A 13453-nucleotide genomic window follows, 5' to 3' on the forward strand; every position below is an offset into this window, starting at 1 on the left:
GATGCCTACCCACCGAAAAGTAGACCTACATGCATATAGCCTACAGCAGCCATCACACACAAAGTGGGAACCATGTAAAATGCCACTGAGATGTGCCCTCTCCATGTGGGAGGAATCTTTACCCTGCAGAGAATAAGGGCATTGCATATCAGTCAAAATATACAGACACTGTAATTTCTGTCTTGTGTGCATACCTTCAGTGAGATTTTCAAATAATGCATTCAACTGTGTATTTGTTATGCAAACAAATGCCGTGTTTGAAGAGGTAATTACTCAATTATGAGTTTGAAATGATATATGCTGCTTACATTAATGCAGATATAATTAGGTAATTTAAAAGACTAGCTATTTCAACCACAGTAGAGACCTAACTACCAGCTATCCTAGCTAGTAGCTGTATGCTACTAACTAACTAGCAAATCAGTGCTAGCTCAACATTTAGTTTGATTGCATGTTTTTAACGTTGTTAGCCAGCTAGCTATATTACAACACTGTGTCCATCGATACTCCCACTTTAGTGCAGGATGTTTACTTAGTTAGAACTTGGTTATGGTAACATCCATAAAAATAAGGAATTGGCTAGCTAACTAGTTATTATTGGTCTTGGTACCTAGCTACTGGTCGAGCAAGCTCACATGCTAATTAATGATTTCAACCAGCTTGCAATAGGCTTACACTTTACAATATGCTAATGTTTACGAGTATGAAAGCGCTTGCCAAGACAATACAATATTTGGATCTAAAGTTGTATATTTCACTGCACATGCATGTGTGACACTAGTTAGCACATTAGCTAGCCAGCTAACCTCAGTCGGCAAGCCTTTATAGAAGTAGAAACTGGGTCAAAGAGAGGCACGTTTAATCAACTGATAACTAATCGCTGACAATAAGCTTAAACGTAACTCTAAAAAGTGGGCAATTGTGTTATTTTAACATTTCACCATTGTTTGTTGTTCTGTAAATTGAATGGGACTTGCTACTGGCTAGCTAGGTCTCGATAAATAAAATGTCGCTTCTTTACGCGTCGTTCCACACTCTTATCCTTGCGCATTAGTGGGAGGCGAGGGAAATATCGCTCCGCACCAGAGAGAATAATAAAAAAAACGAATAAAGTTAAACCCTACACTATTTAAAACCACATAAAATAACTGTGTAAATGTTTAAATATTAACAAAATGAACATAGTGCATAGCCGTTAGTTAATCGTTTTTCTACACGGTCTGTAAAAAAGGACTAGTTTGTTCAGGATGACGGGTTCATTACCTTTAGAAAGAAAGGATTGTCTCAATGTTTGTGGGAGTGATACAAAGCAAAACAATCATTAATAGATAAAAGACACGACATACTCCTATGTCATAATTTATTAGTGGCATACAGTATAAGTGGAATATCGATTAATGAAGATTAATTCGCAGACTCTTCAAAACGTGAACTAATTCCCCCCTCCATTTATACATGGTAGCGTCTGAAAGAATGCCTCGGACTACTTTCCTCTTGGACCCAATGTGCACTTGATTGACTCTCGGGATAACCAATAATAATATGATTTAAGCTTAGCAACAGTGAATATGCAATTTTGTCCAATAGCAGCAATGAGAGGGTGGTCCTATATCCTAAAACTTGATTGGCTTAAACTTTCGATAAATGCCCTAGAATTGTGGGTCAGGTAGTTGGTCATGGACGGTCTCGCTAGTAATTTACCTACATTGGAACTACATATCCCACAAAACAAGTATAGTCAAGAAAAGCAGCATGCGCACTGGCGGTGGTAGAGTTGATATAAAACCGCGAACTCATTCTGTGGTAGCATACTGGACAGTCACTGTTGTGGAGATGAAATACGAACCTGAGAAGGATTACTAGCGGCACCGAAATAGTTAACCTTAGTTCGTTAGCTAGCTACAGTAGCTCTGACGAATCATTCGAGAAGTAACAAGTGTTACCATTCATAACTTTGTTTTTAAAGAGTAGCGATAGTGACCGTTTCGAAAGTTAGCTAAACATTTCTTGTCAAGTAAATGTTGCTCATATTAAGACACAGAAACAGTATACTTAGCAAAAGTTTGCAAAATATATTTTAATTAACATTTAGTTTAATTCGCACAGAGACAACGGTTGACATGTGGTAAGGCGAACAGCCCAACAGCATACATCAGGATGACAGAACCGAGCATTGAGAAGACCCATCACCTGAAAACTTCAGATACCCCATCAAGTGGGAGAGGAAGAGTTGTGGAGCATCCCCAAACCAATGAGAGCCGTGGACTTGAGACTGGCGGTAGGGGGCGATATGGAGATAAACAGCAGCAAGCAGAGAGTGACGGCGGGGTTATCCCTGCAGACAAGTTGTGGCAAATGCAAGGCGGGCAGAGGGAGGTGTGCCCAAGATTCGTTGCCGGAAATGCACTTCCTAAGTGCCCAGCAGCAACACAGCCCTGCCAGGAACCCGGAGCAGATGCAGCCGGAGAGGGTGGCCTCGTAGCCCACGGAAATAGTGGAGATGGACCGCACGAGGAGACCCTGAGTCAAGTGCAAGGCGAGTGTGGGAAGAGAACCGACTCTGGCTCTCCAGGCGCCGGGGCAGCTGTAGATGCGCGTCAGGGCAAGAAGAAACACAGGCGTCGACCATCCAAAAAGAAGCGTCAATGGAAGCCCTATTTTAAACTTTCTTGGGAAGAAAAGAAAAAGCTTGACGAGCGAGAGACCGAACGAGCGTCCCGAGTGAGAGCAGAGATGTTCGCGAAGGGGTTGCCCGTTGCCCCCTACAATACAACGCAGTTCCTTATGGATGAACACGACCGAGAGGAACCGGATCTGAATACCGAAAGTGGTCCCCGACGTCAGTTGGGGACTGGTGCTCGCCCAGAGGACACCGCAAGTGAGGACGAGCTTTTCGATGTGGAGGAGGAGGAGGACTATGGCAGCGGTGGTGGCAGCGACGGCATCGGGAGGCCTGGAAACGCAGGTGGGGAGTTTCTTCAGAGAGACTTTTCCGAGACCTACGAGAAATACCACATCGAGAGTCTTCAAAACATGTCCAAGCAAGAGCTGGTTCAAGAATACCTGGAGCTGGAGAAGTGCATGTCCCGTCTGGAGGAAGAGAACACCCGCTTGCGGCGCGTAACCAACCCGGACATCACAGATGATAGCCAGGTGCCCCAGTCGAATTCGGCGCGGATCAGAGAATTGGAGGGTGAATTGGAAAGACTGAGGGCGCATAACAGTGAGCAACGTCCGCAGAGCAAGGAGCAGATTGTCACATTAGGTGACTAGAAATGGATAGAACCAGGTAAAATATGGAAACGAGGGGACTAAACAGGACTTTAAAAAAGTGTCACCAGTTTTATGAAATCGGTTTGTTAACTCTGGAAGGTTCAGTGACGGTCCGTAAATTGCGTTGCAAAATTTGAGCATTCTTTTCTATTTGGACTGTAAGGCACCTGTTTAAAGTTTTTCAATAAGTAATGTATATATTTAAAATTATTTTCTTTTTTATAAAGAGAATGTATTTGGAAATATGTTGTTTTTGTTTCCCTGGTATGCATGCATTAAAATACTCTATCCCACAATTTGTTAAATCAGCAGGACTGTTTGTCCAAATGTAACATTTGTTTAAAAAAATGCTTCTTTTGAGAATTTCAAATAACTTTCCCAAAATTAAATGTGCAAATTAACATGTACACAATTGTTTTGTTTTTTTTCCCGTAGGGGGTAAATAAAGATTTTGCCTGATACCAACAAAGTATTTGGCTATTATCTGCAAGCCATTTTACAGCTATTGACTTACATCAATTTATTTTCACTATTTAGGCAGATGTAAAGTGATGGAATATGCCTAGTTTTTCAGATTCATTCAGATGTCCTTACTATCCTTAGATGAACCACTACCAAATCAGGTAAGTTGTGACTGCATCACTCATTACCACTATAGAAATGATATGCAGGTTGCATAATGCAACCATTGGTAAACAACTGTCAAGAATCTACAGTAGGCTGTACACAGCCATATATTTAGATATGCAGGGTTGGGGAGTAACTGATTAGGAAGTAATCTGATTAAGTTAGTTTGGGTAATCCAAAAGTTACGTTGATTACAATGTTGGACAGGTAAACTAGTAAAGGATGACATTTAGAAAGTATTTTAACTAGGCAAGTCAGTTAAGAACAAATTCTTATTTACAATGACTGCCTACCTCGGCCAAACCCTGACGATACTGGGCCAATTGTGTGCCGCCCTAAGGGACTCCCAACCACAGCTGGTTGTGATATAGCCTGGAATCGAATCAGGGTCTGTACCCAACCCTGGATATGTCTGTAGCTGTTGGTTTTGTGAGGTCTCACGACATATCCTTACAGAAGCTATTTTGTACTCCAACTCTCAATAGGTCACCTCTTGACCTGTCTCAGTGGTATGTGAAATGGACCTAATGTTGCAGGCTAAAGCTCATCGAGCAGATGACTCCGACTTGCTAAAATAGTCTTTCTAAACAAGGCAAGGGTCCTATTGGAGTTGCATTGCCCTACTTCCATGGTATAATTTGGGATATGGAACTTATTGGGCCAAGGGTAATCAACGCATGTCAGGGAAGAACTTTGTCACTTTTTCATTACGTTTTGCTATTACTCATAAAATGAGATTGGTAGGCTTAACATTCACATTGAATTCATTCAAAAACAAAACCAATGCAGGTCAATGAAATTAGTCATTTTTGTTCTTCAGGTCCAAATCATTCTAAAGTATCCAACATTGAGTGTTGCTCAATTAAGTTACTTATGTATGAAACTGGCCAGGTAAAACAAACCAATGCATGGATTGCTGTCATACCTTGTCCATAGACTTACAGGGTAAGGAAACCAATATATAATTTGGGTGAACTATCCCTTTAAAGAGAGGAAAGCTAATAATACAACATAGATAAGTAACGCTGACCCATTTAGCCTGGTTTCAGACTCAGAGATAAAATGTTGTCAAGAACATTGACACAAAGTTGGAAATACACTTCTGTGTCAATATATTCCAAAATGGTACATTTTGTGGGCTGTGGGCAGAGCAAATTAAATCGCTTACCAACTAGTTGTTTGTACTTAGATTGCTTGTTGTTAACAAATTGTTAATGATTTGTTAACATACCTCTGTCTCAAACGCAGGTTTGGTAACTAGCTATATGGCTGGTCAAAATATGCATATATTTACCATGCTAGGCCAGCTAACGACTTCCTTGTTTTTAGCAGGACTTTGCTAACTTGTTAGCTAGGTTTTACGCAGATTTACACACTTAAATTCTCCCAATCAAACGAGGTTTACCGACATACAATACACTGAAACAAATGTATACAAAACTTCAGGAATCTTAATTGAATCTACTGATATAATTTGCACCGATTTCGAGTTGTCAGGTCCTCTCTGGATGCATTCAGGGAAGTGTGGTGCAAGACTGAGTGCTCTACAGCATAATAGTTATGGGTAATGTAGTTCCAAGATTCATCCGTGATGGAATTTTTTTTTACAGCATTTTTTATTGTGGTGCAGGATGCATTGGGTGGATACCAATCAGTGGTGTCACAAACCTGGTTCCACTTTTTTTGTTTGTGAATTCATTTTGTTCATGTGGACTGACATCCTTCCCAATTTCAATGAAATATCTGAAACTATTGCCTGGAATGACATGTCAGCAATGATCACAGAATACTATTGACATTAAACATTTCCAAAATTATCAAGCAACTGCAAAACATTTTTAAAACTTAATTCTGTTTATTTACATCATATAACCTTGCTTTGAAGCAAAATGCCATCAAATGAAATGGTTCCAGGTGGATAACCTTTAGTCAGTCCATTTTCGTATAAGATTGTTTACTCAAAGCAATTCAAAATGTAATTTACACAATACAATATGTACAAAATATTATCAGACATAATAACAAACATAAGGTATATCACACTTCAAGAAATGGACAGCTAAACACACATTGAGTGTTGTCAGAATTTTCTAGAAATGTTTTTTATTCACCTTTTTGATGAAGGCATGAGCAGTTTGGTTCAGCTCTGTTAAGCTTAGCTGTATGTCTCCTATTGGCTGACAGTTTAAATGTATACAGTTAGTTCATCAAACAAGATCTAATGAAAATGAGTTGGTACCATATTACCTTGTTCTAGGTATTGATCACCCTTACTTAGGGCTTGTTATGTGAACCATACAAAACACTGTCTTCATGAAAGAACCTCTGTGTGTGAGAAAAGCAGGTGAGAGCACCATACCTTCCCTCCCCTTGCAGCATCAGGTGTTCTGCTGTTTGTTAGTGCTTGTTAGATGCAAACCGACTGCATAGACAAGTCCTTGGCCAGACACAGTGTGCTTTTAATGGCCTCCCAGAGAGGCTGCTCGTATGTAAGATACACGTCTTTGGGTCACGAGGATAAGATGTCAGCACAGCAACGAGAAGAGAATGGATTCAGTCTGGCTTATAACTAGATGTGAAGGTTGAGGCTTCTGGCGTTGAGAGTCTGGAATAATGAGGGTTAATGGGGAGGTGAGGACTGGCCATGGCACGGCAGAACAAAAACACTCTAGAAATCAGGCACTTGTAGGGCAACTCTTGAGGTAAGACAAGACTAACTAAAAGTCAATGACATTTTATGATGACAAAAATCCTGTCAGGCAAAGGGGGAAACCAAAGAATAACTCCCATATGACATTGGTCGAGGGACAGTTAATAAAGAGTTTTGGGAAATGGAAACTCATCTTGGACCATGGCCAAGAGAATGGTATGTCAGTCTAGAAACACAGCAGACCCAAAAATGGCTACTTATGCTAACCAGATTTCTGCAATCATTCATTTGTATCCAGGAATTCTGAAGCACCCCACTCACAGTGGTTATTCAATTGAGACTAACCTTATGGAAATGTAATATATGACATGAAAAATCATGTGTAGATGGCTTAATACTTGAAATATTCCTGATAATATAACAAATAGAATATAATTGACAGACTTTACAAAATGTAACTTTGTGTATACATGCAGGTTGCATTTATAATCCTTGATGTTGTCAATATTTCGCGCTTTCTCGGTCACCCATAAAATGAAAACAAATGTTTCCTCTGGTACACGTAGGCAGGTTTGGTCAAGCAAATTATTACCAACTAATACTTCATCCAATTGAAAAGACAGTTATGATAGAGTTGATGCAAGGACAGTATATGATCGTTATTTGATAAGAGAGCTGAGATGCATACACACATTATTCTGACTTAAATTAGGTTATGGTAGATAAAGCCCTGTTTGCTGCCAAATAAGATAAGCATTGTCAGCATAAGGTAGATAGTAGTGTCGGCAAGGGGAGAGTCCATTGCTTTCTTCAAATGCGGAAATGGATGCCAATCCAGCCATGAAACGGAGAGGCATTTCAACGGCCAGAATTTTGACTGGAGAGTGTTAATGTTGGATGAGTTATTCTATCTTTGCTAAATGAGAGAAAGTATTTCTGCATAGTACTGTGAGTCACAGAGAAAGGCCGTCTACGAGGAAACAAGGAACAGGCTTTAAGTCAGGTTCAGGATTTTTCTTTTTTGTTTGTTTTAAAAACAGGTACATCCGAGAAGTCAAAACACAATAAAAAGTACTTATTCTTTTCATACAAAATATATATATATATAATATTTACTGTATATAAAACAAAAACATTATATATTAAGGGAAACATTTCAAGTAACATCTTGAAGGAAATGATGGTGCACCTGTGTGCACTTATGTAAACCATAAAACAATACAAAAAATAAAGATAATGTAATATATATATATTTACAAGGTTAACTTAACAAGGCTTTTTACAAATGTTACAAAATAGTTCAACACACAAACACCTGCACACTCAAACATACTCACGAGTATTGTCAGGCAAACACACATATGTACAGACAGACAAACATTAACGAAGACAGTGTGTGTGTGTGTGTGTGTGTGTGTGTGAGAGAGTTATGTTATTTCTGTGTATTGGCAACTAGTTGAGTGTTAGAGCCAGTTGTTCTGTGGTCATCATAGTAACAGAATATTAAGGAAGACTGATATAGAAGTCAGTGCTGGGGCCAAAGGTTAGACAGAGTTCTCCCTTAAAACTCACATTCCAATACTGCTTGTACTCTTCTTATAGTGTATGTGCAGATCTCTCAGCTAGTATGTGTGTGTTTGTGTCTGTATGTGTGTGTGAGTGTGAAAGACAGAGAGAGAGAGCTCACAGTCCTGTTGAAAGTTTCACTCTGTGAGGAACCCTGGGTAGGCTTGGTTTGGCATGCTCTTCCCTGTGCATTGGGAGAGGACAACCCACTTCCTGTGTCAGACAGGAAGCAACCGAGAGGACAGGAAGGATCCTATTATTCAGTAACACACCGTCTGTCTGCTGCCTGCATGAGGGAGAGTTCTTGGCTTTAATATCAACGTCATATCAATGTCTGTCTGTCTGTGCGTCTGCTGCCCCATTGCAATTTTGCATTATTTTATTTTATTTTTAAAACACACAAAATAAATAAGCTTTGGCAAATACTGGAATGCCCCTTGCCATGCAAACGGAGTAGACTGGAGGCCGGAAACTGTTCTCAGACCTGTCACAAGACCCCTTGTGTCTGTCTGTGGCTCTGCTGTCCACTACCCACTGCCATCATGCAACTGACTCAGGGTCAGCACTATCTGACCCTCTAACACAGCAGCCCTGGCTCAGCAGCTCAGGGGAGGGAGAATTTGAGAGGGAGGCCAGGGGCCTTGTAACTTACAGGCCTATGAGTCTTTGTCCATACTTACAGGTACTGATGGAACCTGGAGGCGGGTACTCGGCGTGTGACGGGGGGATTCTGGCCCAGGGGAAGACGGTGTCTTGGGTGAAGCTCCTGGTGGTCGAGGGGTGATCCCTGTGGTTTGCCCTGGTTGGAAGTGGCCGACGACATGGGGAACTTGTTGGTGGCTAGCGCAGGCCTCTTGTCGCCCGACTCGGTAGGTGAGACCACCACAGTGTGTCTTCTCCAGGCCCGTCTCTTCCTCCTCGTCTCCGGGGAGAGTGGCTTCCTCAGTCCCACGATGCGCAGGTCATCAGCCGAGCCCAGCAGGCGTGCGCGCACCTGGTCAGCCAGAGACCCTCGCCCCTGACCCTGCCCTGTCCCGCTGGGGGTGAAAGAGGCAGCCTCACTGGGGGGCAGGGCTTCTTTGGGCCGGGGTGGACGTAGGCTCTCCTGGCTGCTCCCTGAGGAAGGGTTGGTCCTGGATCGGTTCCTCTGGGCCCCTGGTGCCCCAGCTCCCTCCTCTCCTGAAGGCCCAGGGAGGTCCAGAGAATGAGTCTTGGTCTTCCCTCTGTCCTTTAGCTTCTTCCTGGCCAGCGTGTCACACTGGATCAGCTTGTGGGAGTTGAAGGAGGGTCGGGGGTGTAGTCTGTGGGTGGTGGAGGAGGAGGAGGAGGAGGGGGTGGTGGATCGTGCACCACCCTCGCTCCTCTCCCCAGGGTCCTGAGTATGTGTGGAGGGGGTGGGGGTGGTGTGCTGGGTCGTAGGGGAGACAGGGTGGGGTTTGTAGTGTGTGTAGAGGAAGCTTCGTTGTGCTGCTGTGGGGGGCTGTGTGGGGGTTGGGGGTGTGAGGGTGGGTGTAATAGATGCAGGGGGGTGTTTCTCAGGTCTCTCCTGGGTAAGGGAGCGTGAGGCGAATCCGCTCTCATTGTCCGTCTCGCTCACCAGCTCGCTGCGCTCGTCGTCAGCTTCATCGCACCGGCCCTCAGACGCCAGGCTCCGCCCCAGTGTGGAAAGGGTGGAGTAACCGGAGACGATAGAGCGAGCATCCTCTGGCCCCCGCCACACCCTGCCCTTCACCTCCGCAGTCACCGCCTCTTCCTCAGAGAGCAGCATCACCGTCTGCCCTGCTTTCTCTTTCTCACTACTGCATGGCATGCTGGGAACTATCACCTCCTCTACCTTCTCTCTCACTCTCTCTACTACAGACTCTTCTTCTTCCTCCTCCTCATCTTCCTCCTCCTCTTCCTCTGCTCGTGGGGCGGTGTCTGTTCCTGCCACCACCAGCCCCGCCTCTTCTCCCTCCTCCGCCCCCAGGTGGCTGGCTTTGATCGGCTCGTGCTCCGAGTCGTCGTCTGTGCTGCTGCCCACGAGGCGGCCGTTGTGGCGATTCCTGCGCTTGCGTCCGGTGACGGCGGACATGATGGACAGGGTCAGAAAGTCCTTGGCAGTGAGGTCTCGCTTTGACCCCCACGAGCCCTGAGGCAAAACAAAGTCACATAGGTCAAAGGTCGGAGGATTTACACAACATCAACCATAACTAGATGGTGTGAAGAAAATTTTTGTTACTTGCTTCAGCTCTTTGAATGTTTTTTTTGTGGTAGTGAAGAAGATTGTTTTGTGTCTGTGAAGCTTTTTTTAAAAGGTGTAAAACAGCATAGTTGGCTATCTGAGGCCTTACCTTAGATTTAGCTGAGTCACTGTTGGTTGAGTCTAAGAGAGGACAAAGAGAGAGGGTCAGAGGGGAAGGTACACTGTAAAGCTGGTTTGTGTTACGTGGGAGGAGAGGAGGAGCGTGAATGGCTGTGATGGGGGGGCACAGAGCAACTGCTCAGAAAACAAACCTTTCTGCTATATCTAGCTAGCTAGAGCTTTAAAAACACACCATTTTGACACTGTTATAACACAGGAAATATTAGGGACTGCTCTAATGCAACACCAATCCAATTAGGAGAGAGTTGTGAATCCTCTGTGCCCACCCTCTACCCGTCACCTTCCCCTGGGGAACAGAACCATACAGACACTGGTCACACACCATTAACACACAGAACAACGTGTCATCACTAACCACTGATTGTCATGGAGTTGATCAAACTGATTGGTATGTGACAAGGGTTGTTGGAGAGAGGTGCGAGGGTGGGGAAAAACAACAGCATTAAGGAATCACAGCACACACTGATGACATCACGGCAAACACTGATGACATCAACTGGTGAAGGAGGAGTCAGGAGGAGGGAAGGCAGAAAACAAGTTTGAGTAAAGGGTTTTTCAATCACCACACACACACTCACGCCCTTGCTCTCACTCACTACCACTCACTCACTAGCTCTCACTCACACTCACTTTTCTCACTCACTAGCTCTCACTCACTAGCTCTCACTCACTCGCTCTCACTCACTAGCTCTCACTCACTAGCTCTCACTAGCTCTCACTCACACTCACAAGCTCGCACTCTCGCTCTCACTCACTAGCTCACATTGTCTCCCTCACATGGTCGTGATCACACGGTCTCGCTCACTCACTCACACTCACTAGCTCTCACTCACACTCACTACCGCTCACTCACTAGCTCTCACTTTCATTCACTCACACTCACTAGCTCTCACTCACACTCACTCACTCACACTCACTAGCTCTCACTCACACGCACTAGCTCTCACTCACTAGTTCTCACTCACTAGCTCTCACTAGCACTCACTCACTCACAATAGCTCACACTCACTAGCTCTCACTCTCACTTACACATGCTCACTCACACTCGCTCACTCACACGCTCTCACTAAAATGGTCTCACTCATACATGCTCTCACTCAAAATACACACACAGTCTTGTATAACTAACCTTGTGGGGAGACAATTCAGTCCCATTCGAAATCCTATTTTCCATAACCCTAACCTTAACACCAAACCTTAACCCTAGCTCCTAAACTTAATTCTAACCTTAACCCTAAACCCCATTTGACCTTGCGGGGACAAACAAAATGTCCCAGTTGGCCAAATATTTTGTTTGTTTACTATTTACTATTCTTTGTTTGTTTACCACACACACACACACACAGTAAAACCCCAGAGTAGCACACGAGAGGGCCTATACAGAATGAGTGGAGCAGGTGAGGTAGACAGGACAGACAGATGGAGAGATCAGTATAGAGGGGCTTTCTCTCTCAGTGACAGAGAACACAAAGTCATTAATCCATTAGTCAGACTGGGTGACAGTACAGGGTCATCCTCACACACAACTCCTGCCTTAGTCAGACGGACACTGAGAGGAAGCCGAGAGCAACTTCCTCTGAAGATGGTGACACATACCAAACACACCCACCCACTTTTTTACTAACAGAACACCAGAACACCCAAACTCACTATTTCTCACGCACACAAACACAAACACACACAGGAATTGGCAGGGGAAGTCCCATCCTACCGCAGTGGCTGCTCCACAGGCTCAGCTAAGAGAGGGATGCAGCGATGTAGAAGAGACAGTGAAGGATGAGTAATAAAGAAGAAAAGAAAACCAGGTGAGAGGAAAGAAGCACACAGTCTAGTGATCAAATCAGGAAGGAGAGAAACTCGGCAAGGGCAAATCATTTCAAATGTATGTCATGCCTATTTCCTGATTGTATGGGATTGGTTCAACTGTGTGGCTGTCAATGATTGTTGACAGTCACTGATTGGCCAGTTCGGCCACAGTGTGAACCGTGATTGGTCTGCACAGGCTGTCAGTAGATCAGTGCAGGTTGTGATTGGATGCATTTGGGCAGTGGTGGGCGGGCCCTCACCTGACGCCTCCCCTAGCAGAGCGGTCCTGCCGATGTTGGAGAGCAAGTGGTCGATATTGGGGGCAGGCACCAGGTCCTTTGTGTCTACTGGAGTCTGAAGGGGAGAAAGGCATCGAGTCATAAACAACACATCAACACTGGATTTAAGTCCTGCATCAGAATCAGTGACTGTGTCCCAAAAGGCACCCTATTCTCCATATAATGCGCTATTTTTTCACGGCCCATAGGGCTCTGGTAAAAAAAAAGTAGTGCACTACGAAGGGAATAGGGTGCAATATGAGACGCAGGCAATGACGCATAGGTAAGATGTACGGTATCATAGCACATCCCCAGGATTCTACTTGGCTGTTTACTGGAGCAGATTACACTGTGAGCTCCAACATGACCGTGTGAACTGAACAGCCGTCCCCACACAGTTTCCACATTTTGCAGAGTAAGTCCCACTGTACCTTCTCATCCTTGTCCAGGTCCTCACTGAAAAACCAGAGATACTGTGGGAGGAAACAGAGAGAGAGGAGGCAGAGAGAAAGAAGAGATCTGTGAGAAGATATTCCGACAGCCAGCTCATTGGAGGAGAGCTAACATGAAGCCAGTAAACAGGTTTGTCATTGGTTGGGATTAGAGGCTCACTCACGTGTTGGATGAGCGTCTCGACTATCTTGTAGCGGTCAGGCATGTGAGTCACCATGTCTGTCATGTTGTCTTCAGACGTCCGCACCAGCGTGGGCCCGAACACCAGGGCCAAGTTACGAGGTTCCATCTACACGCACAGAAACAACACACCTCCTTATAAATCAGTCTCCCTTATTCGACTGTTACTATGGCGACCATGCGTTTAACACATCTGAACTGTGACTCTGTAAAAAGTAGGGCACTTTACATAGGGAAGGAAGTGCCATTGGGTCC

At 44.3% G+C, this 13453-nt stretch overlaps 2 protein-coding genes across 10 annotated transcripts in view; one reads left to right on the plus strand and one right to left on the minus strand.

The window, feature by feature from the left end:
• The first annotated feature begins 1669 nt into the window (after positions 1 to 1669).
• On the plus strand, positions 1670 to 3763 carry LOC110538140 (protein HEXIM1). The gene has a single exon (XM_021624765.2). It carries the CDS (start codon positions 2158 to 2160, stop codon positions 3271 to 3273), a length of 1116 nt encoding a protein of 371 aa, XP_021480440.1. The 5' UTR covers positions 1670 to 2157; the 3' UTR covers positions 3274 to 3763.
• A 1970-nt stretch (positions 3764 to 5733) lies between these two features.
• The window catches only part of arhgap23a (Rho GTPase activating protein 23a), a 99877-nt gene continuing 92157 nt past the window's right edge, over positions 5734 to 13453 (minus strand). For 8 of the 9 annotated variants that reach the window (XM_036938199.1, XM_036938197.1, XM_036938198.1 and 5 more), the window contains 6 exons: positions 13182 to 13307; positions 12997 to 13038; positions 12548 to 12641; positions 10450 to 10481; positions 8797 to 10247; positions 5734 to 8402 (listed from right to left, as the gene is read on the minus strand). In XM_036938199.1, the coding sequence (XP_036794094.1) occupies positions 8234 to 8402; positions 8797 to 10247; positions 10450 to 10481; positions 12548 to 12641; positions 12997 to 13038; positions 13182 to 13307 (1914 nt within the window). In that variant the 3' untranslated portion in view covers positions 5734 to 8233. Of the gene's footprint in view, positions 8403 to 8796; positions 10248 to 10449; positions 10482 to 12192; positions 12218 to 12547; positions 12642 to 12996; positions 13039 to 13181; positions 13308 to 13453 lie in introns of those variants that run through there. The other variant, XM_036938202.1, reaches the window with a different exon arrangement.

The sequence above is a fragment of the Oncorhynchus mykiss genome, chromosome 12 (genome assembly GCF_013265735.2).
Source record: "Oncorhynchus mykiss isolate Arlee chromosome 12, USDA_OmykA_1.1, whole genome shotgun sequence".
Lineage (NCBI taxonomy): Eukaryota > Metazoa > Chordata > Actinopteri > Salmoniformes > Salmonidae > Oncorhynchus > Oncorhynchus mykiss.

Excerpts from the sequence above, each read along its gene's own strand:
- LOC110538140 (XM_021624765.2), top strand. The coding sequence starts at position 2,158 with ATGACAGAACCGAGCATTGAGAAGACCCATCACCTGAAAACTTCAGAT.